Raw genomic sequence first — 25,159 nt, 5'->3', positions numbered from 1 at the left:
ATTTTTTCGCATTTCCAAAATCCAAGATGGCCGCCGTCTGCCATTTTGAACTACCATCAACCACGTTCCTTATAGCTAGAGGTCTGAAATTTTAGTATGTTGTAGATCTCAGTGAGACATTTTCATCGATAATTCATACTTGAAAATCGGTCAAGGGGTTTAGCAAATATGGCGGACGAAAGCAAAAAGTGTTTTTTCGACATAACTCGAGAACGGCTTGACCGATTTTGACCAACTCAACTTCAAATGAAAGGCTTCAAGAAGCCCTACAACTGTCTAAAATATTCTAAGTTCCAAAAATGGCCGCAAGAAGCGCTAAAGTCAAAAATAAAAATTGCCTATATCTCCGAATCTCCATTAGGCAAATCTTTTAAATTTTGATACGTTGTAGCCTGACTCAATATCTTTCACCAGCCCGAAAATGAAGAAAATCCATGTTTCCGTTTAGAAGATATAGCTATTTGAAAAATTCTTGCATTTGAAATGTTCTAAGAGTCATATCTCTTGAACTGCTTGACCGATTTTGCTCATCATGGTATCAAATTAAAGATTTTGCAAAGCTCTACAACTTCCTAGAATATCAGAAACCTCTTGAACCATTCCTTCAGGACGAAAAATGCGAAAAACTTTTAGTAAAACAAAAATCCGCCATTTTGTGTTCTGGAGATTACCTTGAAAATTATTGAAATTTATGTCAATTTATAGCCTGTATTAATACCTTTCCAAAACTAGTCAAGAAATTTCTGTAGGTCTTATAGAACCAGAGATATGACCATTTTTATCCATCAAATTGCCGAATTTTACAAAAAAAACAAAGTCTACTAATTCTGCTCATAAATAGTATTACAACTCATAAACAAACTTCTACACGTTGTGGGACACCAACTCTTATAACTGGACGCGTTATGATTGTTTTATTCTTTTACACTACCTATATACTTACATGAAGATGATAAGATGAGAGAGATAATTTCTTTCAATGTGATGATTTTGCTGAAAAAATTGGGCAAAAATAAATTAATAAAAAAAAGATTAATAAAGTATTTTGATAGCATTTATTGTATTACATCTCTATACATTTTCTGCAGAAGATCATCACTGTGTCCAAGTGTTCTCCTTACTTATATAAATGTGTGTCCCTTAAGTCACACATTCATCCCTTTTTTTTAGCATCTATATAGTGTGAGGAAATTCAAAGAGGAGCCGATCTTGATTTTCAAAGAATTTTTTTTGTAAAAAATAAATTTTCTTTTCATCTTTTCTTGAGAACTAATGAATTTTTATAAATTTTTATCGCATTTAAAGTCATTTCTAAAAGTAAAATTGATATATCACTGATCCTTAATTGGTCTCACTCTCTCTCTCTTTCATGCAATTTTCCTCCTTCAATTTTTTTTCTTCATTACCCACTCAATTTATACACAACTGCAATAATATATATAATTTTTTTTGTCTCTATACATAACTCTAATGTACTTTTTTTATCTAAATATTCTGTCTCACCATTTTTTTTATTAACAAGTATTTACACAGAAAAAAATAAAAGATTAAAGTTATTTTAAACCCTATATTGCCTAACATTATGTAAAAGTATATGTAAACTGCTATGTGTAATCTCTATTTATGCAGTTACAATGACTTTTCACGGGGACAGGCGATAAAACGCGTTGAATAAAATATTTGTTTCTCTGACTACTCCTGCCCAAATCCTTCAGTTTCCTCGATGGCATAATTGAGTTTTTCAACAAGTTGGTCATAGCTTTTGTAGGGCGGTAAATCAAGACGGTTGAAGCATGTATGCGATCGCGGGAGCCACGTTTCCTTGCCCACCTTCTCAATGCAAAATCTCTGTGGCCCATTTGAGCCCATAAGTTCGGCAAATCCACCCACTGGGACACGGCATGTACCCGTTACAAACTGAAGCAATCGTGCTCGTTTCTCATTATCCGTTTCACGGACAAACTATTTGAAGAAAAAACGTTAAAGTTTTAACATTCTGCAAAATTATTAAAGAGAGCCCTCTGAAGTAATACTAACCTGCCAGAACCATAGCACCTGCTTACTGTTCCGATTGTAGTGCCTGTAAATTGTATTCCTTTGCCAATCATCAACATCAATTTCCTGCATTCCACACAACATTAGCTCCAATTCGCGCTCATCGAAATACTTTAACCACTCAAGTGGTACAACTTCATTGAAGCCATCTAAAAATGTCTTTGTCTGCTGTTCAATACCTCTGTTAAACATTAAAAAATAAAATATATTTAAACAATTTGTAAAAGAAAATTAGATGGAGGATTAATTACCTCGTCATTCTCCATTCTGTCATTAACGTAAGATATTCCTCCTTATTCTCTTCCGTAACACGTTCTTTATCTCCATTCTCCTTCAATTCATGATGAATAATCTGTCCGAGTACCTCAAAATCAACACTAAACCACAATTCTAATCCGCATTCGTCGATATTGTTGTCTCGTACCCAAACTAATGAATTATAGAATTCTGGATCGATGGATTCAATGTCCTTTGTTGTTAATTTCTTATTCAGCATGCGTTTGTAGAAGGGCATGGTGAAGCCAGAATAAATAAACCTGAAGAATTTTTAAAAGAAAAAAATTAATTAGATCATTTATTATTATTTTTTTTTCAATGTTAACTCACCTTCCATGGTAAAGAGCCATAGCAATGAAGCGTCCAATAAATTTGAAATATTGTAAATGATCAGGATTCACATAAGATGCTGGATTAATTTGTAGACTGTAGTTATTTTTGTTGGCATACTCAAATAAGCAATACATGGGATTGAGAACTTCGTGGGAGAGTAAGAAGAACCATTCACGCGAAACACCGCCGTAGTCGAGTCCTTCTTCCCCGCGGAAAATTATGTAGAGTCTACGACGTAGCTCATAGGCTGGTAGTCGCATAATCTGATGGTAGGAGTCCTCAAAGAGCGTCTGGCGTGTCATGGTGATCTTGATATGTGACGGGAGGGCATTACTCTGGCACAGGTAGCGGAATTGACTGAGTTTCCAGCGGAATGAACGCTCGTAGGCCCGTGGAACGCCATAAACACCCTTCCCGCCATTTTTCTGCGCCGCCCCCGGTCGGGGATCCTCAAAGGTCGTTCGACGTGTATTGTGATCCACAAAGAAACGTTCCCCATTGACGGTGTATCGAATCTCCCAGCCTGGCGGCAGGGGGCCTTCACTCATTAGACTCACTTCTTGACCCTGCGTTCGAGGATCTTCCCACTGTGTTGTACGATTCTTGTGATTCACATAGTAAACACGATTATCCGGCTGAACGCGTTTCTCCCAGCCATCCGGAAGGGGCCCTAGCCCATCGTCCTCCTCTTGTGTTGTACTCCCCCCCTGTGGCAAGGCTCCTGCAGCTGCGGGTGGATACAGGAATCGTTGATTCCCCTGCGACACCACATGTGCCCTCTGACCCTGCCAATGTTGGAAATGCTGCAAACGCTCCGTATTTGGGCGCTGCCATGTTGTTGTACGCGTATTGTGGTCCACGTAGTAAACACGCCCACGCGGATCTCGTCGAATTTCCCAACCTGACGGTAAGGGCGTTGGTTTTTCCCAATACGTTGATCGTGTATTATGATCAACGTAGTACCGTCTCCCGTACTGATCGAAACGAATCTCCCAGCCAACGGGTAGGGGTTCATCATCATTGGTTGTTTGTGATGCAGCAAGTTGCTGATCCGTGGAATTGGATATTGGGGCTGGACTTCCACCATTTACGAGACCACTAGCACCGGAACTTGCTGCTCCTCCTGTAGCTCCATTCATTGACATATTAGGACTTCCTTGGGCGTGATAGTTCTGTGCAAAAGAAAAAGGACAAAATTTCATCTTTTAACTCTAACTGGAGAGCTCTCTCTTGTTGCACAGAAATCTTCACATTTTATCTTATCTCACACGACATTTTGCTTACTTCTTTGTCATTAAACTTACACATATAAAGAACGATTTATAAAAGACTATTGTACTGATATAAGTTCATTCTACTACCATTGTCACCATTATTGTTTTTCTAATCATACTTCACACTTTATTGTAAATTTTTAAATAACTTTCCATTTGAGGGGGAAGATGTTTAAACACCTGCATTAATAATTTAATTATCTAGCTCTCTTCTTCTACGTAAGAACCTAACAAAAGGCCCTGCGTGGCTAAGAAAAATTACAATTTAATGATTTTTCAGTGAAAAAAAGTTCCAATAAATGATTGTGAGACTTTTCTTGCAAAAATTATTGGAAAATTGATTTTTTTATGACCTTGCTTGTGACCAGTGTCGTAGCCAATGGGAGGGTATTTGAATGTCTCAAGCTCCCCTTAAAGTTCTCAAGAATTAGGGAATTTCATGTAAAATTATTTGTTTACATAATTTTTACATTTTACGTGTAGTTTAGTTTTAAATTCATTTATTGAGCAACAGGAAGTTTACAATCATATTTCTTTAAGTGTGTGTACAGTAAGGGAACTTTTCAGCAGCTAAATAAAAGAAATTTAAAATTGAGACCAATTTTAAGGATTTACAGGTTAATTGAAAAAAAAGAGATTTGTAAAAGATGAAGAAAAAGTTAATTGAGAAAAAACTTCTATAAGACAGAATGATAATTAAGTGAAACAAAGCTGGTTTAATTAACTTTAACTTGTAATTAACTTTGATTTAAAAGTCTTTAAATCAAAAAGTTGTTTTACATTAACGGAAAAATTAATTTGTTAAAAGTTTGTAAATTTTATTAAAAGGTTTTAAATTTTTTAATATGCAAAATTACTGATTGGTCAGAAACTTAGGTGGGAAATCATTTTCACATGGAATCCGTTAAAATATTTAAAAAAAAAAAAAAAAAAACTTAGGTCCAGATTAGTAGAAGTTTCCTTTTTGTAAAGAAACCGATGAAATATCCTGGATTTCATTCTATTGATGTCCTTAAAGCCCACTAAATGATTTTAAAATTAATATTTTTCTTTGTTCGTTAAAAAATATCTTTTCTCATATTATGCGCGTAATCATTAAAGCTTTCTTTGACATATTTTTGGGTTAACTTATATATCTTTTCATGGAGAAAATGCAGCTTTTAAAGGTAAAATGTACATAAGTGGTAATATATTAAGAATTTAGAATATAGGAAAGGGAATGAGTTCAATTTCAACAAATTTTCTCCTTAATAATCGAGCTAAAAACAATTTTTATAAAACTAGAAATGAACTTTCCCAAAAAATTTTGAGAATTTACAAACCTTTAACAAATTAGTTTTATCTGTATTTTTAAAACATTTGAATAATGTTAATAAAATCATAAATGCTTAAAAATTTACTTTGTCTCTAATCAGGAATTTTTCGTCTGAATGAATAAAATAATTTTTTACACAGTTTTACAAAATAATTAAAAATATCTATCTATTAAATTGTTATTTGTACGAAAAATCTTACCGGTATTGTTGCCGCTGCTGCTGGTACCGAAAGAACTGATCCATTAGATTGACTATTATCCGATACAATGGCATTCTCCCAGTTCATACCGCTGTTCCTACGAACGGCCCCAGCAGAACTTGTGGCATATGCACCTGCTGTCCCATTCACAGTGCTCTGTGAATGTTCTGGAGAGAAGGAGACTGTCCTTAGGCATTCACTAATACTGCTGGGTGAAGTACTTGGTCCACCTGTTGTACCACCAGTTACACTCCGTAATCTCTGACGTGCTCTCACACCGCCATTGAGAACACTGCTTCGTCCCCCAGAGACACCACCAATCTCACCACCATTCACCGATCCGGATGCACCATTTGTAATCACAACACTCTTCATGTCAATCTTCAGACCATTGAGCACCGTCACGAGCTCCCCACACTTATTCTGTCGTGCATCCGGGGATTTTGATGTGGCCAAGAGGTCCATTGTGAGCTCCAAGTTCTCACAGCGCCCATTGTAGTGCTGCAGGATCTGCCCTAAGCTCAGGCTTTGTTCACCAATAAGAACATCCTTGCGGAAAGTCGAATGATCCAATACGCGAAATTGTAATGTGGAATTTGGTGTTACCAGCACCGTGAACTCCTCATTCCATTTCGGTAGATATGTATTCTTCACAAATTCCGTCTTTCGCGTGCTCTTACTATCCACAGAAAGCTCCACATAGGGATTGGGTTTGAGGAAGCCAACATTCCTCAGTGATGCCTGTTCCACTGTTTAAAAGAACATTCAAATTGGATTTTAATTTGAGGTTTTTAAAAAGGAATGAATTAGTCTGCTTAACTTACGCGTAACACTAAGTTGATGGAATCCCTGATTGACTCCTCGACTTCCTGAACTCTCTGCCATATTTTACTGCAATTATTCCCTGGATGAGCTTCCTGTTTATCCCCTCATGTTTATTTATATAATGATTTTTCACTGGAGAAATTCTTTTTCTGAAATTAGAATTAACAGCAAAATGTATAAGAATATTATATTTTTCATGGAGAATATTTAGCGTAATTGCTCTGTACATAACATGATGTATGTAGCAGAGCCCCAAGCCGCCGAAATTTCAAGCCGCTTGAGCCGGCAGCCGAGCCATTTTTCAAGCCGCCGCCGCCGAGGATTTAGTTTTTAGCCTCTTTATACGGATTTGATAAGTTTCTTTCTCAAAATATGAAGGAATTTTCCAACTTCGTGACTTTTATCCTCTTCGATATTATGAATTTTCACAAAATTTCCATGAAAATCTCACTTATTCACAAAAAACACTTTATGTATAAAGACTTCCTTTTTGGAAATTTCATGGGAACCGGAGCATTTTCTTCGTCAGGAAAAATAATTTTCCTTTATCGATGTCTTTGAGCAACGGTAATTTTCACACACAATTTTCATACACATAAAACTGTAGCATAAATCTCTGGAGAATTTATTTCTCTTTCTCTTACTGCTGCGTGCGCCGGTGAGACTCACAAATGCACGTATGCTATGTGTGTATTTGCTCCTTCCTCCTGCAAGCGGATCATATAGAACTTTCGCTTGTACGCTGGTACCGATCATTTAGATGACGTAGAGCATTGTGGTTTTATAGCTTTGGGCCTCAGGTTCAAATCTTGCTAATGAAATTCTTTTTTCACATTGTTTTTTCTTTTGCCGATTTTTGTCACGTTTAATTAGATAATTAATTATGTTTATTTAATTCGTTCTAATAAATAAAAGAATTTTCAGAATAAAAATACTAAAATCTTACCCTAAGCGCACTAAACACTAAAAAAAAGCAATAAAACACTTTATGTGTTATGTGTTAGATTTTATATCTTATTTTTTTTTAATTTTCATTCTGCGAAGATGTGTTTAGTTTAGCCGAGCCGATTTTTTAAGCCACCGCCGCAGAAGCTCACTCGATTCTGTGTGCGGCTGGGGGCTCTAGGTACAAATAAAATATTATCAGTGCTAAAACACCTTATCTACCCCCCCAACAACCCACTGTGAGTGTCTTCGCCATCACTGGAGAATCACGTAAATTGCGATAAGGATAATGAAGAAAAATCCGGGAATGAAGGCTCTGCAGGAACATAACGTAGAATTTGATTTAAAGTTTACAAGCTCTAAATCAAAGAAAGGACTCGCATGGAAATTATTTCACAAACTGTGAGAAAATAAAATTTTTCCGGACGTCATGGGAGGGGGTCACAGCAGGTGGTTTCCCACATAATAAAAGTAAATTCCCTAAATTCTTCTATTGCGCTGAAAATCTTTTCTCCAATCAATGAAATCTCTTTTTTTATAAGGCTTCATTAATGCAAATTTTTTCATTGTGCAATAATCAAAACTTTTGTGAAAATTGTAGGTGAAAAAAAAACTAATAATGAAAAATTCTAAGATTTTGACATTTCCAGAAAAACAACACCCAAAAACACAATTTACGTTCTCTTCTTAACATTTTATCGTCATGAATGCAAGAGAACATCTTCCAAGAGACATTTAGAGACTTTTTTCACAACAATTACTCACTTATTTTCACAGAAAATCTAGAAAAATTGCAGAGAAAAAAATAACTTCTTACAAAATTTACTTTTGACAATTACCACTGGAAGTTTATGGCGCTGTTGGATGGTGTGGAAGTGAGATGAAGTGATCCCTTTCACTCACTCCAATGTATTTTGGGCATATGTTGTACCACTTTACTGCGTACAGCGCCAACTATCACAAAAATTGAGAAAAAACAATACTAATGGAACTAATGGATATTTCTTAGGAAAATCCATGGACAAAACATTGTAATTTTCACGACGCGAGTTTAGTGGGTTAGTGTTTTTTTTGTCATGGCCGGAATACTTCGCGGAAGTAAATTGGTGCGGTATTTTGCGGGCTTTGCCCGAAGTATTGCCTTCAACACATCCCGGGAGCTGGAAGGAAATGCCGTGCAGCAAGGACAATGTCTCTGTGGTCAAATGTCGCAGTAAGTTTGCGTAATTTTCAATGAAAATTCAATTTCTTGTTTTCCCCATCGTGGATGTCTTACGCAATAGGGAGTTTTCTTTTTTTAATTAATGTTTTGGAAGTAAATACAATGAAAATGGTGGAAATGTATTCTTCCGGAGTTCCTTAATTACTTCCTGTTTGTGTTGTATTTAGTATTTGAATAAAATTGTAAAGAAAAATTAACAGACCGCCGTGATGTCTAATCACATAACCTCACTTTTTCAGGGGATTTTCAACTGCAGCCCGAACTGACCAAAATCTCGATAGATCCTTGAAACGGCTGGATAATGATGTACGACGCTCAGGGAGGATTTCACGGAAGGACATTGAAGAGATTCTCGAGGAAATTCGTCTTCAACGCTCTGCTACGAGCTCCCAATCTCTCCTGGTTATTCGTTGCTGTGGGAATCTCGTTCCGGAGGAATTGCCCGAGGTGCGGACGTCTCTTGTGCAGGAAATTTGGCGCACATTGAACAATCTCAATGTTCCAATGGATATTTCGCATTACAATGCTTTGCTTCGGGTTTACCTGGAGAATGAGCATCCCTTCTCCCCGACGGAATTTCTCAGTGATCTCGAGGCAAAGGGCGTTGAGCCGAATAGAGTGACGTACCAGCGATTGATTGCACGATACTGTCAGGATGGTGATATTGAGGGTGCAACGAGAATTCTCGAATTTATGCGTGAAAAACAACTTCCGGTCAATGAGAATGTCTTCAATGCTCTCATTTTGGGGCACTCCCAGGCTGACGACATGGAATCCGCTGTGGGAATTTTGAATGTGATGCAACAAGCTGGATTGTCACCCAGTGCAGATACCTACACAACATTGCTGTGTGGCTACGCCAAGAAGGGGAATGTTGAAGCAATTCAGAAAACACTGGAGGAATGTGAGAAGAAGGAAGTATTTCTCCTGGATAAAGACATCCTGGATGTCTTGTATACGCTTGCAATAAGTGGGCATGGGGCACAAGCTGACACCCTTTTGGGGTACATCCGGAAATCAATTGGTTACAATCAAGATGCCATCAACACCATACTGAGGCTCACAAATCGCGGAGAGGATGAGGTGGCGCTGAAAATTCTCAGAACAATGCCGAGGAATATGAAACCAAATGGAGAAGTCAGCGATACAGGGAGTTTCTTCATTCGTCAAATGGTGAAAGCAAAACTACCCGTTGGGAAGATTCTCAGTGCTTGCGACACAATTCAGGAGGAAGGATTGAATTCCAGACCACTTCTAATTGCCATTGAAGCTGGACTCGTGCAGGGTAGTCCAGAAATTGTCATACCCCTCCTGAAGAGGGCAAAAGAACAAGGTTTTCCCCTTAGGCAGCACTACTTCTGGCCACTTCTCTGTACAGCTGCAAAATCAAATTCCACAGCTGGTGTTGTGAAAGTCCTTCGTCAGATGCAAGATGATTTTAACATTCAGGCAAATGCAGAGACAATCCGTGACTACGTTGTACCGAATTTGAAGGCAAAGAAGGAAGAAATCTTTCGTGATTTAATGGATGCGGGTATTTCGGCGGCAAATGTAGGTAGCAGCCTTGTGTACAATGACCTTGTTAATGGGGATTTAAAAGGAGCCGCCGAGATGGCACAGCAAGTCCGGGCACACTACAATCCAAATCTCTTCCGACGCCCACTAATAAGCGCCTTGGGCGCCACGAAGGATTGTGATTCATTCATTAAGGTTACTCGACAAATTTACGATGGAATCGCACGTGTGGACAGATCTGGGAAGCAACAGGGTGATGAGGAGCGAGAAAATGATGCCGAAGAGGCATCAATGCTCAATCAGCAGGAATGTCTGGGGCAAATACTGTATGAAGTAGCTCTTTACTTCCGGAAGGATAACAATCATATTCTCAATGAAGTTCTCGATGGTCTCGTGGAGCAGGGACTCTCCATTAGCTCTCGTCAAGCAGAGAGGATACAGGAGCGATTGGGATCGGAATTAACGGTGGAGATTTCGAAGAATTTGGGTCTTTTGGCATCTGGGGAGCTTGAACCTGTTGCACTGGAAGGTGGGGCGAGGAAGACAAACACTTTGGGTCAAATGAGTGTACCCCAGCTGGAGAAGATTATTGAGCAAGTTGAGGCAAAGGGGGAGAATAGTAAAGGGCTCAAACGCTACCTCCTGGCAGCTTGTCTCCGTAGTAAAGATGTCAAGAAGACAGAAGAGGTTTTTCAGCGTCTCGAAGGAGAAGGTTACACCTTCACCACGGGCGTCTATGCGCAACTTATTGATCTCTACACACATCACGAGGACGTCGAGAAGGCTCTTGAGACTTATGCGAAAACAAAAGCCAAAGAACCGGATTTTCTTCTTGATAATCTCAAGACAATTCGTTTGGCTTCGCTACTGCTAAATAATGATCGCGTTGATGATGCGGTGAATTTCCTGAAGGCAAATCAGAAAGATGAACTGTTGACGGACAATCAGGTGTTTAACTATCGCACAACATGCTGGAGAATGCTGAATGCCCTGGCAGAGAAGGGACAGCTGGAGACATTGGAGAGAATTATTAGTTGTCTCGAGGATGGGAAGTACATTGAGGTGAGCAATGTTATCCTGGGACCCCTAATAAAAGCCTGCCTCGTGCGTGATGATCTTCCAAAGGCCATGGATACATTTGAGAAGATCACTGTTAAGTATCAAGCCACACCGTGGAAGAATGAACTTGCTTGTCGCCTCATCCAGGCAGAGGATGCAAATAATCTTCAGCGTTTGACCAATTTAAGTACCAAAATTCACGGAGAAGTGAATTCTCTGTACGATCTTGTCTTTTCTTTCGTTGAATGTGGCCGGGTGCGTCAAGCGAGGAAGATTCTCGAAACTCCAGGGCTGAGGATGCGCTATCAGAGACTAAATCATGCTTGTGAGAGATATCGCCAAGAGGGTATGGTTCAACCACTTGAGGGTCTTGTGGAAGCCACCAAAGATCTCAATCACATTGATCGTGCGGACATTTACTACAATCTCCTTCTGAGCTACTGCAAAGAAGATCTCCCAGATAAAGCTCTTGGACTGTGGACAAAGATGCAAGAGGAGAATATTACGCCTTCCGATGATTTTCTCATAAAACTTGGGAAGTATTTGCAATCAAAGAATATGGATGTTCCCTTTGTTATCCCAGATACTAAATCCACAGCCACAGTGCAGAAGAGAGAGAATGTTGTTCAGGGAGCAACAGAAGTACCCAAAAGGAATTCTGAAATTCAACCAAAACGCACCGGAGATGCTTTAACAGAGTCCTCAAATGCAACAATGTTCAAGAAAGCCCTCAAGCAAGGAAATATCGATGCAGTTCTCGCAGCTTATGAGAAACTCTCCCCAACAGACAAGATTAGCGTTACACATCAATCACATTTCCTGGAACTCCTCGTTAAAAGCGAAAGGATGCAGGAGGCAAATGATTTTCTGCACAAAATGCTCTCAGAGAAGACACATCCAATCCCACGAGTCTTCCGTTTCTATCTCAATCGTATTGCCACAAGTGGGAATGTAAAGCAATTTGAGATGCTTTCGCAGTATTTGTCACCGGAAATGAAGAAAACGGTATCATTTGATAATCGTCTGTGCCATGCGTACGTTGCCGCGGGGAAGTCTGAGGAGTATTTGGAGAAAATTCAAAAGGAATTGCAAGAAGCAAAGACGGATGATGAAAGAATGGCTCTTGCGGAGAAATTCCCTCGTGGTGGTGCTCAAGGAATTTTGCAGAAACACCCGGAATTGGTGGATAAATGTGAGTTGATGCGCAAAATTTAATTCTTTTATGCACTTTTCAATTATTCGTCAAGATTCGGATTATTTGTTAAGAAATTTTGGACTATATTTTTCAAGATTCGAATTATTTGTTAAAATTCGAACTATTCGTCAATATTCAGATTCGGATTTATTCGTCGATATTCGGATTCTTTGTTATGAATATTCGTTAAGAAGGTTTGGACTAGTTTTCAAGAAGATTTGAACTATTCGTCAAGATTCCGATTACTCGCCGATATTCGGATTATTCGTCGATATTCGATTTATTCGTCAAGTTTCGGATTCTTCGTTAAGAAATTTTGGACTATTTTTCAAGATTCGAATTATTTGTTAAAATTCGAACTATTCGTCAAGATTCGGTATACATATTTGTTAAGAATATTCAAATTATTCGTCAAGATCAAGAAGTTTCGGACTAGTTTTCAAGATTCGAATTTTTCGTTAAAAAAAATTCGAACTATTTTTCAAGGTTTGAATTATTCGTTGAGATTCCGATTATTTGTTAAGAAGATTCGGAATATTCGTCGATATTCGATTTATTCGTCAAGTTTCGGATTCTTCGTTAAGAAATTTCGAACTATTTTTCAAGGTTTGAATTATTCGTCAAGATTCCGATTATTTGTTGAGAAGATTCGGAATATTCGTCGATATTCGATTTATTCGTCAAGTTTCGGACAATTCACTCTAATAAACATCTCTGATAAAAACCCCTTGTTCTTTGCAGAATTTTTTATTAAATTTCTTTTTTTTTAGTTGAAAATCTGGCTAAGAAATTCATTGAGCACAAAATTACATCCCCAATGAATGTCCTGTGGATCCATCATTTTGTCGCCGGGAATGCGGAGGCACATGAAAAGATCTGGACAGAATACCTCAAGGATGCCCCGCGGCTGATGTTTCATCGAATTGTTCAGACTGCTCGTGAGAATTTGGACGATAAAATGGTTACACAGCTCATAAAGCGTCTCGAGGGGACAAAAGTTAGTGATGGAGCTCTGGGGAATGCCTACAGTTGCCTTTTGGACATCCATTCAGTACGCGGGGAATTCGACGAAGGGCTCAAAGCACTCAATGGGGCGCTAAAAGGCAAAATTTCTCTGGCAGCAATCAATAGGACTGCATTGGTACGTCTTAGGGATGGTCTTGTACAAGCAGGTAAAGCATTTCCACACAAAATCCCCGAGAAATCCAATCAGCAGCAGCAGATTCACGACGATACGAGTTCGAGTAGCAGTAGCAGTAGCGACGATGACGTGAAGAAATAAAAACAAAGAGTAGTGTTCATTTTATAATATAATTTTTTGTGAATTCTTTGCAAAAGGCTATATTATTCAGCTTGAGGAATAATAAAATTGCACCCTTTTTATTAATTTTTTTTTGTTTGAATTTTTGTGTAGGTATGTTGCTTAAAAAATTTCCCTACACATTTTTACATTAAAAATTAGCAAAGAAAATTAATTATAATGTATAGCAATTAACATCCCAGAATAAATGGGGGTAGTTATTGATCTAAAAAAATTATTTTCTTTGCATGATTCCTTTTTGAAATCTGGCGAGAAGAATTTTCTCTGGACGTTTGTTTTCTTTTTATTTGTTGTTTAATTTTGCGAAAAGTAGAGACCTGTGGACCATGAGAAGGAAATCCAGCGCCCGTGGAAGTCCCAGTAGGCTGTCATGTGGAATCCCATATTGGTGAGGACCACAATGTACTCAAAGAGGGCAAAAAGGGAATAGATTCCCGGTTCGCAGTAGGAATTGTGACGGAGGAAAAAGTAGCCAGCGAGTGAGAAGGAAAAAATGTTAATGAGGCACAAGTAGCCTTTGAATCTTATGGATTTCTCCTCCAGCTTCGTCAGGGAGTCACTTCGTCTGCAGTTTATATTGATGACATAGCAGAGTAGCATGTAAAGCTCAGAAGTGGCGATAAAGGTGATGAAGCAAAATTTGTGGATTTCTAAAAGAAAAAGTTTTTTTTTAAAGAAATCTAAGTAAGCAACTTGAAGTTTGTTTTGTATTTTCCCGGAACAGTTGGATGTTCTTCCCGGAAAGTGCTATAAGTGGCTGGAATTTGTGCAGGTATCTTGCCCATTGCATCAGGAAGTTTCTAAGGAATTTTAGGAACTTTTTTTTTCAACACCCGGCTGATCTGTGATGTCATTTAGGGGTCAAAATCTGTCAATTTAGGAAGTCCTCTTTGCAATTTTTTGAAGCATTTTTATAGACTCAGATTTTGATCTGAAAATGACATCACAGATCAACCGGGGGTTGAAAGGAAAGTTCCTGAGATCCCTTAGAAACATTCTAGTTCAATGGGCAGGATGGATGCACAAATTTCAGCCACTTATAGCACTTTCCGGGAAGCACATCAAACCATTTCGGAAAGAAATATGTATTCAAAAAGACTACAAACTTCAAGTTGCCATCTAAGCAACCTGCTTATTCAAAATAATAATATTATTTTTACCATAATTATCAACGGATGTAAAGAGAGAGAGTCCCAAGAGTGCAGCATTCTCCACAACATTGAGCAATGTTGCAATATTCACGAGGATATGCCAGCGTTTCCGCACACACGAACGGTAGTACATCAAGTACATGTAGGCCACAATGAAGCGAGGCACAGCATGGCAACTAATTGCCGTTTGCCAGATGAATCTCTGGGGTTGGTAGCTACCAATTGCAGCGGAAATTGATGGGAGGAAGTTGTACACATGGCAGTGCGTGGATGTGGCGCGATCGAAGTAAAATACAATGGACCACAGTACGCAGAAGAGGAAGCTGAAGAAGGGTAGGGAGACCACACGTAGGGCAAATTTCCCGAATGGTGTCCGGAACAGAGGTGTTCCCTTGTCGAGAGATTGATACTCCGGCAGCATTTTCACGAAGGTTACCTCCGGTGCGGCGATTTGTATCAGCCACCCCTATTTTTCACGAGGGACACAGAATATATACATCCACTGTGCCCCCTTTCTTCATCTCGCCCATAAACTGAGGGGGTGTAATACGTCCATAATGCTGGGAATTTGTTAATTTCTTCTCAAACAACAAAAAAGACTTGTCACAAAAAAAGAAATGAAATGTCAAATTACTCACGCACACACACACACATGCAAAGCCATATGTTTTGATGTTGAAACAGCTGTCGTTACGTCAAAAATCATTCATCGCGTTGTTGAAGGAAAAGAAAGAAAAAGAACTGCAAAAAAGAGGCGAAAAAGTCGATGATTTGCAGTACGAAATTAGTGATAATACTATCAGAAAGAGGAGTGTGTAATTGGACTTGTAACGTTTTATTGGTAAGAAGTATTTTTTTGTTTATTTCTCTCCTCAATTAATCTTTTGTTGTGAGATCATTGTAAAACAAAAAAAAATGACAAATCCGTGGCGTCATCCACAGGCGTGGAAGATTTTCTTGTGGCGGAATCAGGAAGGAAGGTGTTGCGGCAAAAGATAAATTCATTGACTAAGTAACAATCTACATGTGGGATTATGTTGGATTCCCCTGAAAGTCCACAGTACAGCATTAATGCTGCTGATCCATATCCGGAAATCAGTGATGATGAATCTCCACTTATTTACGGATCCACACCAACAGGTGAGCCCCCCTTTGGGCGGAAATTCACCCAGAAAGTTGATTAAAAAAAATGGGAAATTTTTACTATCGTGGCATTTTGATTAATGAGCAGGTATTGTCATTTAGGGGACAACTTGTTTCATAAATAGCATAATTCTCCTATAGAAGGAGAAATTCCTGATTTGATTAGCTCAGGGAAGGTTACAAAACTAACTAAGTTAGGAAAAATCTTAAAGGCAATAGAGAGCTTAGAATTGTTCCTCTGCGAAATTTAATTTTTAAATTTCTATTAGTTAGTGCTTTTGATACTGAATTAAGTTATTAGTCTACACTACATCCTTCCTAAAGAAGTGAAAAAAAAGAAAGAAATCGGGCAGTTTAATTAATAATAGAGAATCTACTACCTTACATTACAATCTAACCCGGAAAATTTACTTACGCCCCCAATTTTTAATTGTCCATAATACGAAAAGTTACGTCAATCTCTTGATAAGAAAGGAAATATTTTATTTTACATTTTTTATTTTATTAAAAAAAGTTTGCCTTTTTTGTTTTTTCTAATATTAAGGCCTAAAGGATATTTATGTAGGTTTATTTAATAAATTCACTAAGAAATCCAGTTTCAGTTTTTTTTACGTTTCTTAAGTCAGACTTAAAGTTACTTAAACCAGGCTTCAGATTTTTTTTTGGCTGTGCTTAAGGTTTTTCAATCGAAGTCTTAATTCTATTAAGGTCTAAGTTCCTTTAAGCTAAACATTAAGCTCCTTTAAAATAGACTTAAATTTTAAAGCTGAGCTTAAGTTTCTTAAGTTAGTCTGAAGCCAGGATTAAGTGTATTAAAATTTGTAAAATAATGAGAAAAACATTAGTAGACTTAGCTTGACTTAATTAGTTTTAAAGTTTTACATTAAAAACATTGTGTAAAACCGCAAAAATTGTAAGTTTTAATTACAAAAAAAGTTAAGGCTAACATAGGTTGGTCATTAAGTCAGGCTTAAATTTTTTTTAAACCGAATCTTTGTTCGTTTAGGTCAGACTTTTGAGATCCATTTAGCCCAATTTCAGTGTGATCTTACCTTAAAAAATTTAGGCCTAGCCGAAAATATAGGTCTGTCTTTGAAACCTTTAGACTGATTTAAAAGAAACTTAGCCTAGTTAAATCCTTTAATACAGACCATAATAAATTTTTTAATTGCGATCTCCAACAAGGCCAACAAGCATAAAATATAATCTAATTTGTGGTTACAAATTAATTTTGATAAGAAAGTTCAGGAAATGCATCATTATGTTTTTTTTCTCTCTACATTTTTTTATGATAGAATAACGATAATCAGTATATTGGCCGTGAAATGAAAATTTTTTACCATACTTATGCCTTATTATCTACATTCTTTCTGTATAATAGAGCATGTAAAAGTGGGTGTTTTATATGAAAAGAAAAAAGCAATATAAAATGTTTTTTTTTGTTGCAGTCGATGGCAAATTCCCAAAGACTCGACATATTCTGGGACTTATGGGCTTCCTGGGCTTCGCCAATGTCTATGCAATGCGCGTAAATTTATCCGTGGCTATTGTAGCTATGGTCAATCACACTGCCATACCGGTGATCAATAATTCCACCCTGGATGATGTTTGCCCAATGCCGGGGAATGATACGGATGACACACCAGCGGTTAATGGGGAATTTGCATGGGATGAATCGACACAGGGAATTGTTCTTGGTGCCTTCTTCTACGGGTATGTCCTCACGCAAATCCCCGGTGGACGTATGGCTGAGACAATGGGTGGAAAGATGATCTATGGCATAGGTGTCCTCATAACGGCTATCTTTACATTCCTCACACCAATTGCAGCGTACTGGAGTTTACCGGCATTGGTGGTGGTGCGTGTGATTGAGGGAATGGGGGAGGGTGTAACATTTCCAGCAATGCATGCAATGCTGGCCAAATGGATACCACCGTTGGAGCGTAGTAAATTTGCAGCTGTTGTGTATGCTGGGGCGAATTTTGGGACAATTATCTCACTCCCACTGTCCGGGTGGATGTGCTCAATGGATTTCCTCGATGGGTGGCCATTGGCTTTCTACCTCTTTGGTGCCTTAGGGGTGGTATGGTTCATCTTTTGGATGTACCTCGTTTACAATTCACCGGCACAGCATCCGAGGATTACGCCCGAGGAGAAATTGTACATTCAACGGAGTCTGGCAAGGCGGGATGATGAGCTTTTGGATACAAGTGGTGATGATTCCGTGCCTTGGCGTAGTATCTTTACATGCCTGCCCATGTGGGCTATTCTTGTAACACAGTGCGGTCAGGCTTGGGCTTTCTACACACTACTCACTGAACTACCCACCTATATGGATAATATTCTTCATTTTGGCATCAATGCCAATGCTTTCCTGTCATCCGTGCAATTCCTCACGGCGTGGATCTTTGGGATTGTTTCCTCCATTGTGGCAGATTGGATTTTGGCAAAGGGTTGGTTGAGTCAGAAGAATTCTTACAAATTGTGGAATTCAATTGCCTCAATTGTGCCCTCAATTGGGCTTGTTGGGGTAGCCTGGGTTGGATGCAACTGGAAATTAGCTATGTTAATGTTGGCAGGATTTGGGGCATTTCAAGTGAGTCCTTTTTTTGTTTCTTTCACTCTCTTGAAATAGAAAAAAAATGTACTGGTAAGCTGACCAAGCTTACGAGAGCTGTGTTTCTTTCAGTGTACCAATTTTGTGAGAGCAAACTATAACGCAAATTAATTTAAATACATATGTACGCGCAAAGTCGGGAAAAGTTGAAAAGTCATGCCCTAAGAAATGTTTAGAACGCCATATTTCGGGAACGGCTCCATAGATTTTCGATTTTGAGCTACCGTTGGAAAGGTCTTAACCTCAACTATAACATATTAAAAGGAGTTGATGGCAGAATGTATGAAGGATGATCCTCTATCGCAGAACAATTTTAACCCATCTCATCTTGTAGGGGAACATAAAAAATAGAAGAATCGCGAGAGAAACTCCCCAATATCCACTGGGATCACATAGAAAAGTGCAGTGAAAGTACAGTCCGGGAAAACATAACCTCAATTTTGGAACACCATTGAAATGAATAGGAAGACCTTTATAGGAAATGAATAGGAAGACCGGAAACTCACCTTGAACGTTAAAGTAAGCCCTCGGAAAGCTTTGTTACTTTACACAAAACTGTTGATTACAGTTCCAAGGGAAAGCACTCCAAGAGAAAAAAAACTTAACAACGAGAAGTCCGGAAAGACAAAAGTTGTAAAGCAAAAATCATTCAAATCTTCATCCGGGTAGGCAGGAAAGGTTGGGAAGGTTATAAAGAAGCTCAAGAGGTCCCGATGCCACGCTGGTCGAACATAATAAAGGTCTTCCTATTCATTTCAATGGTGTTCCAAAATTGAGGTTATGTTTTCCCGGACTGTACTTTCACTGCACTTTTCTATGTGATCCCAGTGGATATTGGGGAGTTTCTCTCGCGATTCTTCTATTTTTTATGTTCCCCTACAAGATGAGGTGGGTTAAAATTGTTCTGCGATAGAGGATCATCCTTCATACATTCTGCCATCAACTCCTTTGAAGTAAATCGATAATGGCATTTTCGAAATATTCGAGTTCGAAACTTTCGTAAATTTTTATTTTGACTTTAGCACCTCTTGCGGTCATTTCTCGAAGTTGCAATGCTCTAGACATTTGTAGAGTTTCACGAAACCTTTCATTTGCGCTTGAGTTGATCAAAATCAGACTTGTAGAACCCGAGATATGACATGTCACAGTTGGAATTCAATATTTTCAAAATGGCGACATATTTTTTTTTAAATTAATAGATGTTATAATCAGCATTGTTTTGAAGCCGACGTAGGTGTGAATTGCAATTTTTGGAAAAATTAACTTTCCCCCCAGTCAGCGTCGGAAAATCGGAACACAGTCCAGAATTAAAGGCACAATTCTGCCAGAGCTTTCGGCACAAATTAGTGCCTTCCTCAGTGGCTGTGAAGAAAGGGAATTTATTCACAATCATTTTACATTGGCAGAGAAAAATTACAGGGAACAAAGACAAAAAAGTGAATCTTACATCACTGAGGAAGGTACTGATGTGTGCCGAAAGCTTTGGCAGAATTGTGCCTTTAATTCTAGACTGAGTTCCGATTTTCTGATGCTGACCGGGGGAAAAGTTAATTTTTCTAAAAATTACAAGTTATAGTCAGCTATAATATATCAAAATTTGAAGCAAATCGATAATGGCGTTTTCGAGATATTCATCGAAAATTCATCGACAATTTTTTTTTGAATCTATGGCCCCCTAGTGGTCACTTTTGAAACTTCTGATGTTCTAGAGAGTTGTAGGGTTTGTTGAGAGCTTTCATTTGAGCCCGGGTTGATCAAAATCGGTCAAGCCGTTTTCAAGTTATGATCGATTTTCGATGACAAATTGTGGCGGCTATATTGACTGAACGGCTTGACCGATTTTCGAAAATGAGGTATCGTTGGAAAGCTATTGATGGCCCCTGTGTCTGAAAGAAACACAGCTAAAAAAAAGAAAAATCTTTAATGATTTTTTTTAATGTTAAATTTTAATTTAAGGGTGCTGTCTATCCGGGTAATCAAATGAATCACATTACGTTGAGTCCACGATATGCTGGAACTATGTTGGGTATTACAAATGCTGCAGGTAATACATGCGGCTTCCTGGCACCGTATATTATTGGCTCAATTATCAAAGGCAACGAAACACTCTCAACGTGGCGAACGGTCTTCCATTTGGCTGCAGCAATCAACGTGGCGGGTAATTTCTTTTATCTCTTCTTTGCCTCTGCCGATGAGCAACCGTGGTCAAAACGTCGACGACCAGCACCATGAAGGGATATAGCTCAAATTCTCTAACAAGTAAGCATATTCTCACCCTTTGTGAGTCGCTTGCCCAAAGTCCCAAAAGGCGCAAAACATGGGAATTTGGCATGCGAAAGTGGATTTATCATTGTGATTTATGACCAAATGTGCTTTCGTAACTTCCTAAATAATTTAATTTTGAAGTGCATTTAGAAAAAAAAAAAGAATATTAATCAGTATGACCCATTTGAGGGGATTTTTTTTTAAATTAATTAATTACCTAAATATATACATTTTTTTATTAATCATGACGCAATACTGCACTCCTACTTAAAAAGTAAAAAAAAAAACTACGAATTTGTGTACAAAAGAAAGAAGAAAAGAGGAAGAATATAAATTAATATTTTTATTAAGAAATTGTGCACATTTGTTCAAAGTTACATTCATTGATTCTTTGTTGGAAAATCTCTTCAAATTGAGCATAATCACATAGGGGAGAATCTAGGGGACATCCGGGTACAGTCACCACACGTTCTTGATGCATTGTGAGTACTTTGGCACCGGAAGGGCAGGAAAAGGTGACAAAGAGGATGTTACTGGCAAATGTATCGATTAAGCTGGAGCGCCATGAATAATTCCCGCCAAAAGAGGTGTGTAGGAGGGGTTGTTGATCACGATAGAGATTGAGGAAGGCGAGGTACTTGAGGAGAGTACCGGAATGGGTAAAGTATAACGTGATATTGGGATGTTTCGCATTGGGATTGAGATGTTCAAACATATTTTGAGCTGCTGGACAAGCCTGCTTGTAGGTTAATTCATAGCCATAGCCATCGATCCAGTAGTACTCAAGATCCTCCAGGAATTCCATAATTTTGATACTGTCCCGTGTGAAGAGGCTGCACCAAGGAGAGATTCTGTGTCGATCCCACGCTGTCTCAAAGGCACATGTTGTATACATCAGGCGAGCATCTTCAGCGGTTAAATCCAAAATTCCAGTTTTCACTCTTAAACCCTCAAGGAACGCTCTAAAAATCTCCGAAGAGATGAAGAGACGCACCTGTTCCATGGCATCGGGATTCTTATCCACTTCCACCTTCCAGCGAGAGCATCTCTTGTAGAACTGAAATTGTTTTTGCCAAAAAAATTACTCAAAAATACTTTAATTCCCCAACTTGTGGGGGACTTACCCTCAAAATGGGATCTCTACTCTCGGGTTCCGGGTACCAAACTTGTCGAATGTTATCCCTTCCAAAGAGCCCCGTGGCAAATCCTTCAGCACTCTTCTTGGCTCTCTGTGTGTGGGTGTACTTGAATTTGTACGTGAGATTGTCATATTGATCAAAGAGAAGGTCAGGAAAGCGATTTTGTGTTCTCTCTGCAAGTTCAATGAGCTCCACCTCTCCTTCCGGAACGAGAAATTTCTCCTCATCCTCATTTAAATGGACTTTCCACGTACGGAATTGTTCTTTATCCCTCTCACATAGTGCTCCCTTTGCAAGTATAGCATCTCGGTGTTCACTGAGAGTTGTCTTCATACGGCGGATTTGTTTCTTGCTGGGATTTCTTGTGCCATGACGAAAAATTCCCCACATACGAATAGGGAAACATTGGTCAAATTCAATTTTTTTGTCATTTACATTAGCTATCACTCTATAGGGTGTTTTTGTGGCCAAGTGGTGGTCAAGTTCTTCTTGTTTTGCATCATAGCAGGTACTATCACAGAGAATTTTGGGTGGAAATAGGTAAAATGAGAAAAGAAATAGAAAATTCAATGCAATTTGCATTTTTTTGGGTGTTAAAAAAAAACTACTAGAAAATCTGCAAGAAAATTAGGTTAAGTTCTCTTCTAGCTGCGCCGCATCAGCTGCACGTTCCTTTTCTGTTTTTGTGAGGTTATGTTAAGAAAACAGCAGTCTCCTCAAAGGAAAAAGAAGGAAAAGAATCTGCCCCCGGTGGCCCAAAAATTATGGGGAAAAGTGCACATTTAGTGATTAATTTGCCTCAACTACAAAACTTGATAAAGAAAGATTCTGCATCGTACAGAGATGACTTTGTGCAGCAATATTCTCACTTTGAGAGTACGTTGGATATTTTCAAGTACTCTCCGGATCAGCCAAGCAAAACTCTGGAGGAATCCGTGATGTTTGTAGCCCAGGTAAGTGCTCTTACAAACATATTTCTTTAATTTTTGAAAATTAATAAATTTTTTGATTTTTTAGGTGGCTCAACTCTATCCGGACATATGCAAGAACTTCCCGCAGCAATTGATTGATATCCTTCAGACTTTTTCCATCAATCTTGATCCTACTGTGCGGGATGCTCTGTGCAAGGCACTAATCTTGATGAGAAATAAAAATTTGATTCCTGCCCTACAACTCCTGGAGCTCTTCTTTCAACTTTTGCGATGTCCAGATAAGCACTTCCGGGAATTCGTAAGGAATCACATTATAACGGACATTAAGAATATCAATGCAAAAGGTAAGGATATGAAAGTTAATTCAACACTGCAGAACTTTATGTACACCATGCTCAATGATTCCAATCCAAAATGCTCAAAAATGTCTGTGGACATCATGATTGAGCTGTACAAGAAGAATGTCTGGAATGATGCGAAGACAGTTAATGTAATTGCCACAGTGGGATGTTTTGCTAAAGTAACAAAAGTCCTCGTGGCATCACTCAAATTCTTCCTTGGAACCAATGAGCAGGCCACAGAGAATGATTCAGACAGTGATGAAGCTGAACCCGATCTCCGGAATGCTCTGATGGTCAATAAGGTGAATAAGAAGACAAAAAAGAGAAAAAGGCAACTTGAAGCAGCAAAGAAGCAGTATGCTAAGGCGAAGAAGAAGAAAACTGTTGCTCCATCCTTTCACTTCTCAGCCCTTCATCTTATCCACAATCCTCAGGGTATGGCGGAGAATCTCTTCAAGCAACTTGAGAGCTCAAATGAACGTGCTGAACTTAAGCTCTTGCACCTTGATGTTATTTCTCGTCTCATTGGTGTGCATGAGTTGTTCATTTTCAAATTTTATCCCTACATTACGCGCTTCTTTAAGCCCCATCAAGCACATGTTACGCGAATCCTTCAATTTGCTGCCCAAGCATCGCATGAACTTATTCCCGCGGATGTTTTAGAGCCGGTTTTGAAGACAATTGTCAATGAATTTGTCAGCGAACGCAATTCAAGCGATGTTATGGCCGTTGGGCTTAATGCAATTCGTGAGATTTGTGCAAGATGCCCCTTGGCTATGAATGAGGACATGCTGAGTGATTTGGTGATGTATAAGACGTACAAACAGAAATCCGTTATGATGGCTGCAAGATCACTCATTATGCTCTATCGCGATCGAATTCCACATCTTCTGCATAAGAAGGAGAGAGGGCGGCCAACGGAAGCAGTCCAGGAGCAACGCGCCAAGGAATATGGAGAAGTTGTGCCAATGGATACAATTCCCGGAGCTGATATTCTCGTTCAGCCAAGTAAGAAGGCAAAAATGGAAGAAGATTCTGATTCTGATGGATGGGAAGATGACGATGATGATGACGACGACGATGATTCGAGTGATGGAGAATGGGTAAATGTGAGTCATGATGAAGATTCCAATGATGCAGATGACACAGAAGATCAACCACAAATTAATGAAGAAGAGGAAGAAGATGCACCGATTGATCCCAAAGAAGCCGCCAAGGAGCTTCTTTTAACGAAAATTCTCACAGATGAAGACTTCCGGGCCATTGAGGTGCACAATGCCAAGAAGCACGTGACAAGTGCACGTGGTTCACGTAAAAATGCCCCAACACCTGCCCAGGAGAAGTCGGAGCTGGTAAATCTCGATGCAATTGAGATGATTTACAAGAAAAGGCGAAGCGACAAGGAATCCCGTCTTGCGAGCGTTCAAGCGGGTCGTGTGGATCGTGTCAAGTACGGGTACAAGGATAACAGGAAGAATATCCATTGCTCACGTACCAACAGGGAGAAGAAGAAGAACAAGAACTTCCTCATGATGCGCCACAAAGCAAGGTCAAAGGTGAAGAAGAGTTTTCGCGATAAGCAAATTGCATTGCGGAATCATCTAACTAAACAGAAGAAAATGAAGTGAGAAAAAAAAGATTTATTTTATGTAAAAATAATTGAAATAATAAAAAAAAATTAACTGAAGAAAAGTTTAAAAAAATCTTTTATTGCAACATTTATTGTTGTTTTCTCTTAAAAATTGAGTGTGTAGGAAGGCACAAAAATCAAGAAAGGTTATCTCATATGTGTTTGTCTTCATTTTCCTTATCTAATCGAGAAGTTTTACTTTTTCTCATCCACTTTTCGTGCTTTTCTTATAGTTGCAAAATATTATTTAATAAATTACAATTTGTAGTTCAACCTACCTACGTGGGGGGTGAATTTCTCTGGACGAAAAGTCTTTAACAATTAATTTTCCATTAAGGTACTTCTAAGAGCTTTAAAAAATCTAAAATTTTGATTTTTTTTAAAAGAGAAATATTCAATTTTTAAT

At 38.6% G+C, this 25,159-nt stretch overlaps 6 protein-coding genes across 7 annotated transcripts; 3 read left to right on the top strand and 3 right to left on the bottom strand.

The window, feature by feature from the left end:
• Positions 1-1,041: 1,041 nt before the first annotated feature.
• Positions 1,042-8,104, bottom strand: LOC129788522 (E3 ubiquitin-protein ligase Su(dx)). Of its 2 annotated transcripts, none has more exons than XM_055824657.1 (7): positions 7,989-8,104; positions 6,278-6,427; positions 5,454-6,202; positions 2,662-3,836; positions 2,307-2,591; positions 2,038-2,236; positions 1,042-1,962 (listed from the first exon to the last, which is right to left on the bottom strand). In XM_055824657.1, exons 2-7 carry the CDS (start codon positions 6,336-6,338, stop codon positions 1,693-1,695), a joined length of 2,739 nt encoding a protein of 912 aa, XP_055680632.1. In that variant the 5' UTR covers positions 6,339-6,427; positions 7,989-8,104; the 3' UTR covers positions 1,042-1,692. The 2 variants fall into 2 exon arrangements, with proteins under 2 accessions (XP_055680632.1, XP_055680631.1); XM_055824656.1 differs by having other exon boundaries at positions 7,437-8,051.
• Positions 8,105-8,273: 169 nt separating this feature from the next.
• On the top strand, positions 8,274-13,749 carry LOC129788511 (leucine-rich PPR motif-containing protein, mitochondrial). Its single transcript, XM_055824640.1, has 3 exons — positions 8,274-8,436; positions 8,685-12,211; positions 12,985-13,749. Exons 1-3 carry the CDS (start codon positions 8,300-8,302, stop codon positions 13,494-13,496), a joined length of 4,176 nt encoding a protein of 1,391 aa, XP_055680615.1. The 5' UTR covers positions 8,274-8,299; the 3' UTR covers positions 13,497-13,749.
• LOC129788520 (post-GPI attachment to proteins factor 2) lies at positions 13,507-15,337 on the bottom strand. The gene is made up of 2 exons (XM_055824654.1): positions 14,696-15,337; positions 13,507-14,185 (listed from the first exon to the last, which is right to left on the bottom strand). The coding sequence occupies exons 1-2, from the start codon at positions 15,105-15,107 to the stop codon at positions 13,830-13,832; spliced, it is 768 nt and encodes a 255-aa protein (XP_055680629.1). The 5' UTR covers positions 15,108-15,337; the 3' UTR covers positions 13,507-13,829.
• Positions 15,338-15,358: 21 nt separating this feature from the next.
• LOC129788515 (sialin) lies at positions 15,359-21,065 on the top strand. The gene is made up of 4 exons (XM_055824645.1): positions 15,359-15,527; positions 15,629-15,826; positions 17,278-18,425; positions 20,403-21,065. The coding sequence occupies exons 2-4, from the start codon at positions 15,721-15,723 to the stop codon at positions 20,676-20,678; spliced, it is 1,530 nt and encodes a 509-aa protein (XP_055680620.1). The 5' UTR covers positions 15,359-15,527; positions 15,629-15,720; the 3' UTR covers positions 20,679-21,065.
• Positions 21,040-22,511, bottom strand: LOC129788517 (multiple inositol polyphosphate phosphatase 1). Its single transcript, XM_055824647.1, has 2 exons — positions 21,836-22,511; positions 21,040-21,768 (listed from the first exon to the last, which is right to left on the bottom strand). The coding sequence occupies exons 1-2, from the start codon at positions 22,430-22,432 to the stop codon at positions 21,058-21,060; spliced, it is 1,308 nt and encodes a 435-aa protein (XP_055680622.1). The 5' UTR covers positions 22,433-22,511; the 3' UTR covers positions 21,040-21,057.
• A 103-nt stretch (positions 22,512-22,614) lies between these two features.
• LOC129788513 (protein SDA1 homolog) lies at positions 22,615-25,027 on the top strand. Its single transcript, XM_055824643.1, has 2 exons — positions 22,615-22,803; positions 22,868-25,027. The coding sequence occupies exons 1-2, from the start codon at positions 22,615-22,617 to the stop codon at positions 24,749-24,751; spliced, it is 2,073 nt and encodes a 690-aa protein (XP_055680618.1). The 3' UTR covers positions 24,752-25,027.
• Positions 25,028-25,159: the final 132 nt, after the last annotated feature.

Source organism: Lutzomyia longipalpis, chromosome 2 (genome assembly GCF_024334085.1).
Source record: "Lutzomyia longipalpis isolate SR_M1_2022 chromosome 2, ASM2433408v1".
Lineage (NCBI taxonomy): Eukaryota > Metazoa > Arthropoda > Insecta > Diptera > Psychodidae > Lutzomyia > Lutzomyia longipalpis.
The sequence above is the reverse complement of the archived record's forward strand: the minus strand, read 5'-3'. Positions and strand labels throughout refer to the sequence as shown.

Bases quoted from the DNA above. Each gene is read 5' to 3' on its own strand.
- LOC129788522 (XM_055824657.1), bottom strand. From the start codon at position 6,338: ATGGCAGAGAGTTCAGGAAGTCGAGGAGTCAATCAGGGATTCCATCAA. The intron at 6,203-6,277 runs GTAAGTTAAGCA...TCTTTTAAACAG, and splicing joins CCATCAACTTAGTGTTACGC to TGGAACAGGCATCACTGAGG. The intron at 1,963-2,037 runs GTTAGTATTACT...TTCTTCAAATAG, and splicing joins AGGTGCTATGGTTCTGGCAG to TTTGTCCGTGAAACGGATAA.
- LOC129788511 (XM_055824640.1), top strand. From the start codon at position 8,300: ATGGCCGGAATACTTCGCGGAAGTAAATTGGTGCGGTATTTTGCGGGC. The intron at 8,437-8,684 runs GTAAGTTTGCGT...TCACTTTTTCAG, and splicing joins CTCTGTGGTCAAATGTCGCA to GGGATTTTCAACTGCAGCCC. The intron at 12,212-12,984 runs GTGAGTTGATGC...CTTTTTTTTTAG, and splicing joins CCCGGAATTGGTGGATAAAT to TTGAAAATCTGGCTAAGAAA.
- LOC129788520 (XM_055824654.1), bottom strand. From the start codon at position 15,107: ATGCTGCCGGAGTATCAATCTCTCGACAAGGGAACACCTCTGTTCCGG. The intron at 14,186-14,695 runs GTAAAAATAATA...TTTTTCTTTTAG, and splicing joins TACATCCGTTGATAATTATG to AAATCCACAAATTTTGCTTC.
- LOC129788515 (XM_055824645.1), top strand. From the start codon at position 15,721: ATGTTGGATTCCCCTGAAAGTCCACAGTACAGCATTAATGCTGCTGAT. The intron at 15,827-17,277 runs GTGAGCCCCCCT...TTTTTGTTGCAG, and splicing joins TTACGGATCCACACCAACAG to TCGATGGCAAATTCCCAAAG. The intron at 18,426-20,402 runs GTGAGTCCTTTT...TTTTAATTTAAG, and splicing joins CAGGATTTGGGGCATTTCAA to GGTGCTGTCTATCCGGGTAA.
- LOC129788517 (XM_055824647.1), bottom strand. From the start codon at position 22,432: ATGCAAATTGCATTGAATTTTCTATTTCTTTTCTCATTTTACCTATTT. The intron at 21,769-21,835 runs GTAAGTCCCCCA...AAACAATTTCAG, and splicing joins GTAGAGATCCCATTTTGAGG to TTCTACAAGAGATGCTCTCG.
- LOC129788513 (XM_055824643.1), top strand. From the start codon at position 22,615: ATGGGGAAAAGTGCACATTTAGTGATTAATTTGCCTCAACTACAAAAC. The intron at 22,804-22,867 runs GTAAGTGCTCTT...TTGATTTTTTAG, and splicing joins CCGTGATGTTTGTAGCCCAG to GTGGCTCAACTCTATCCGGA.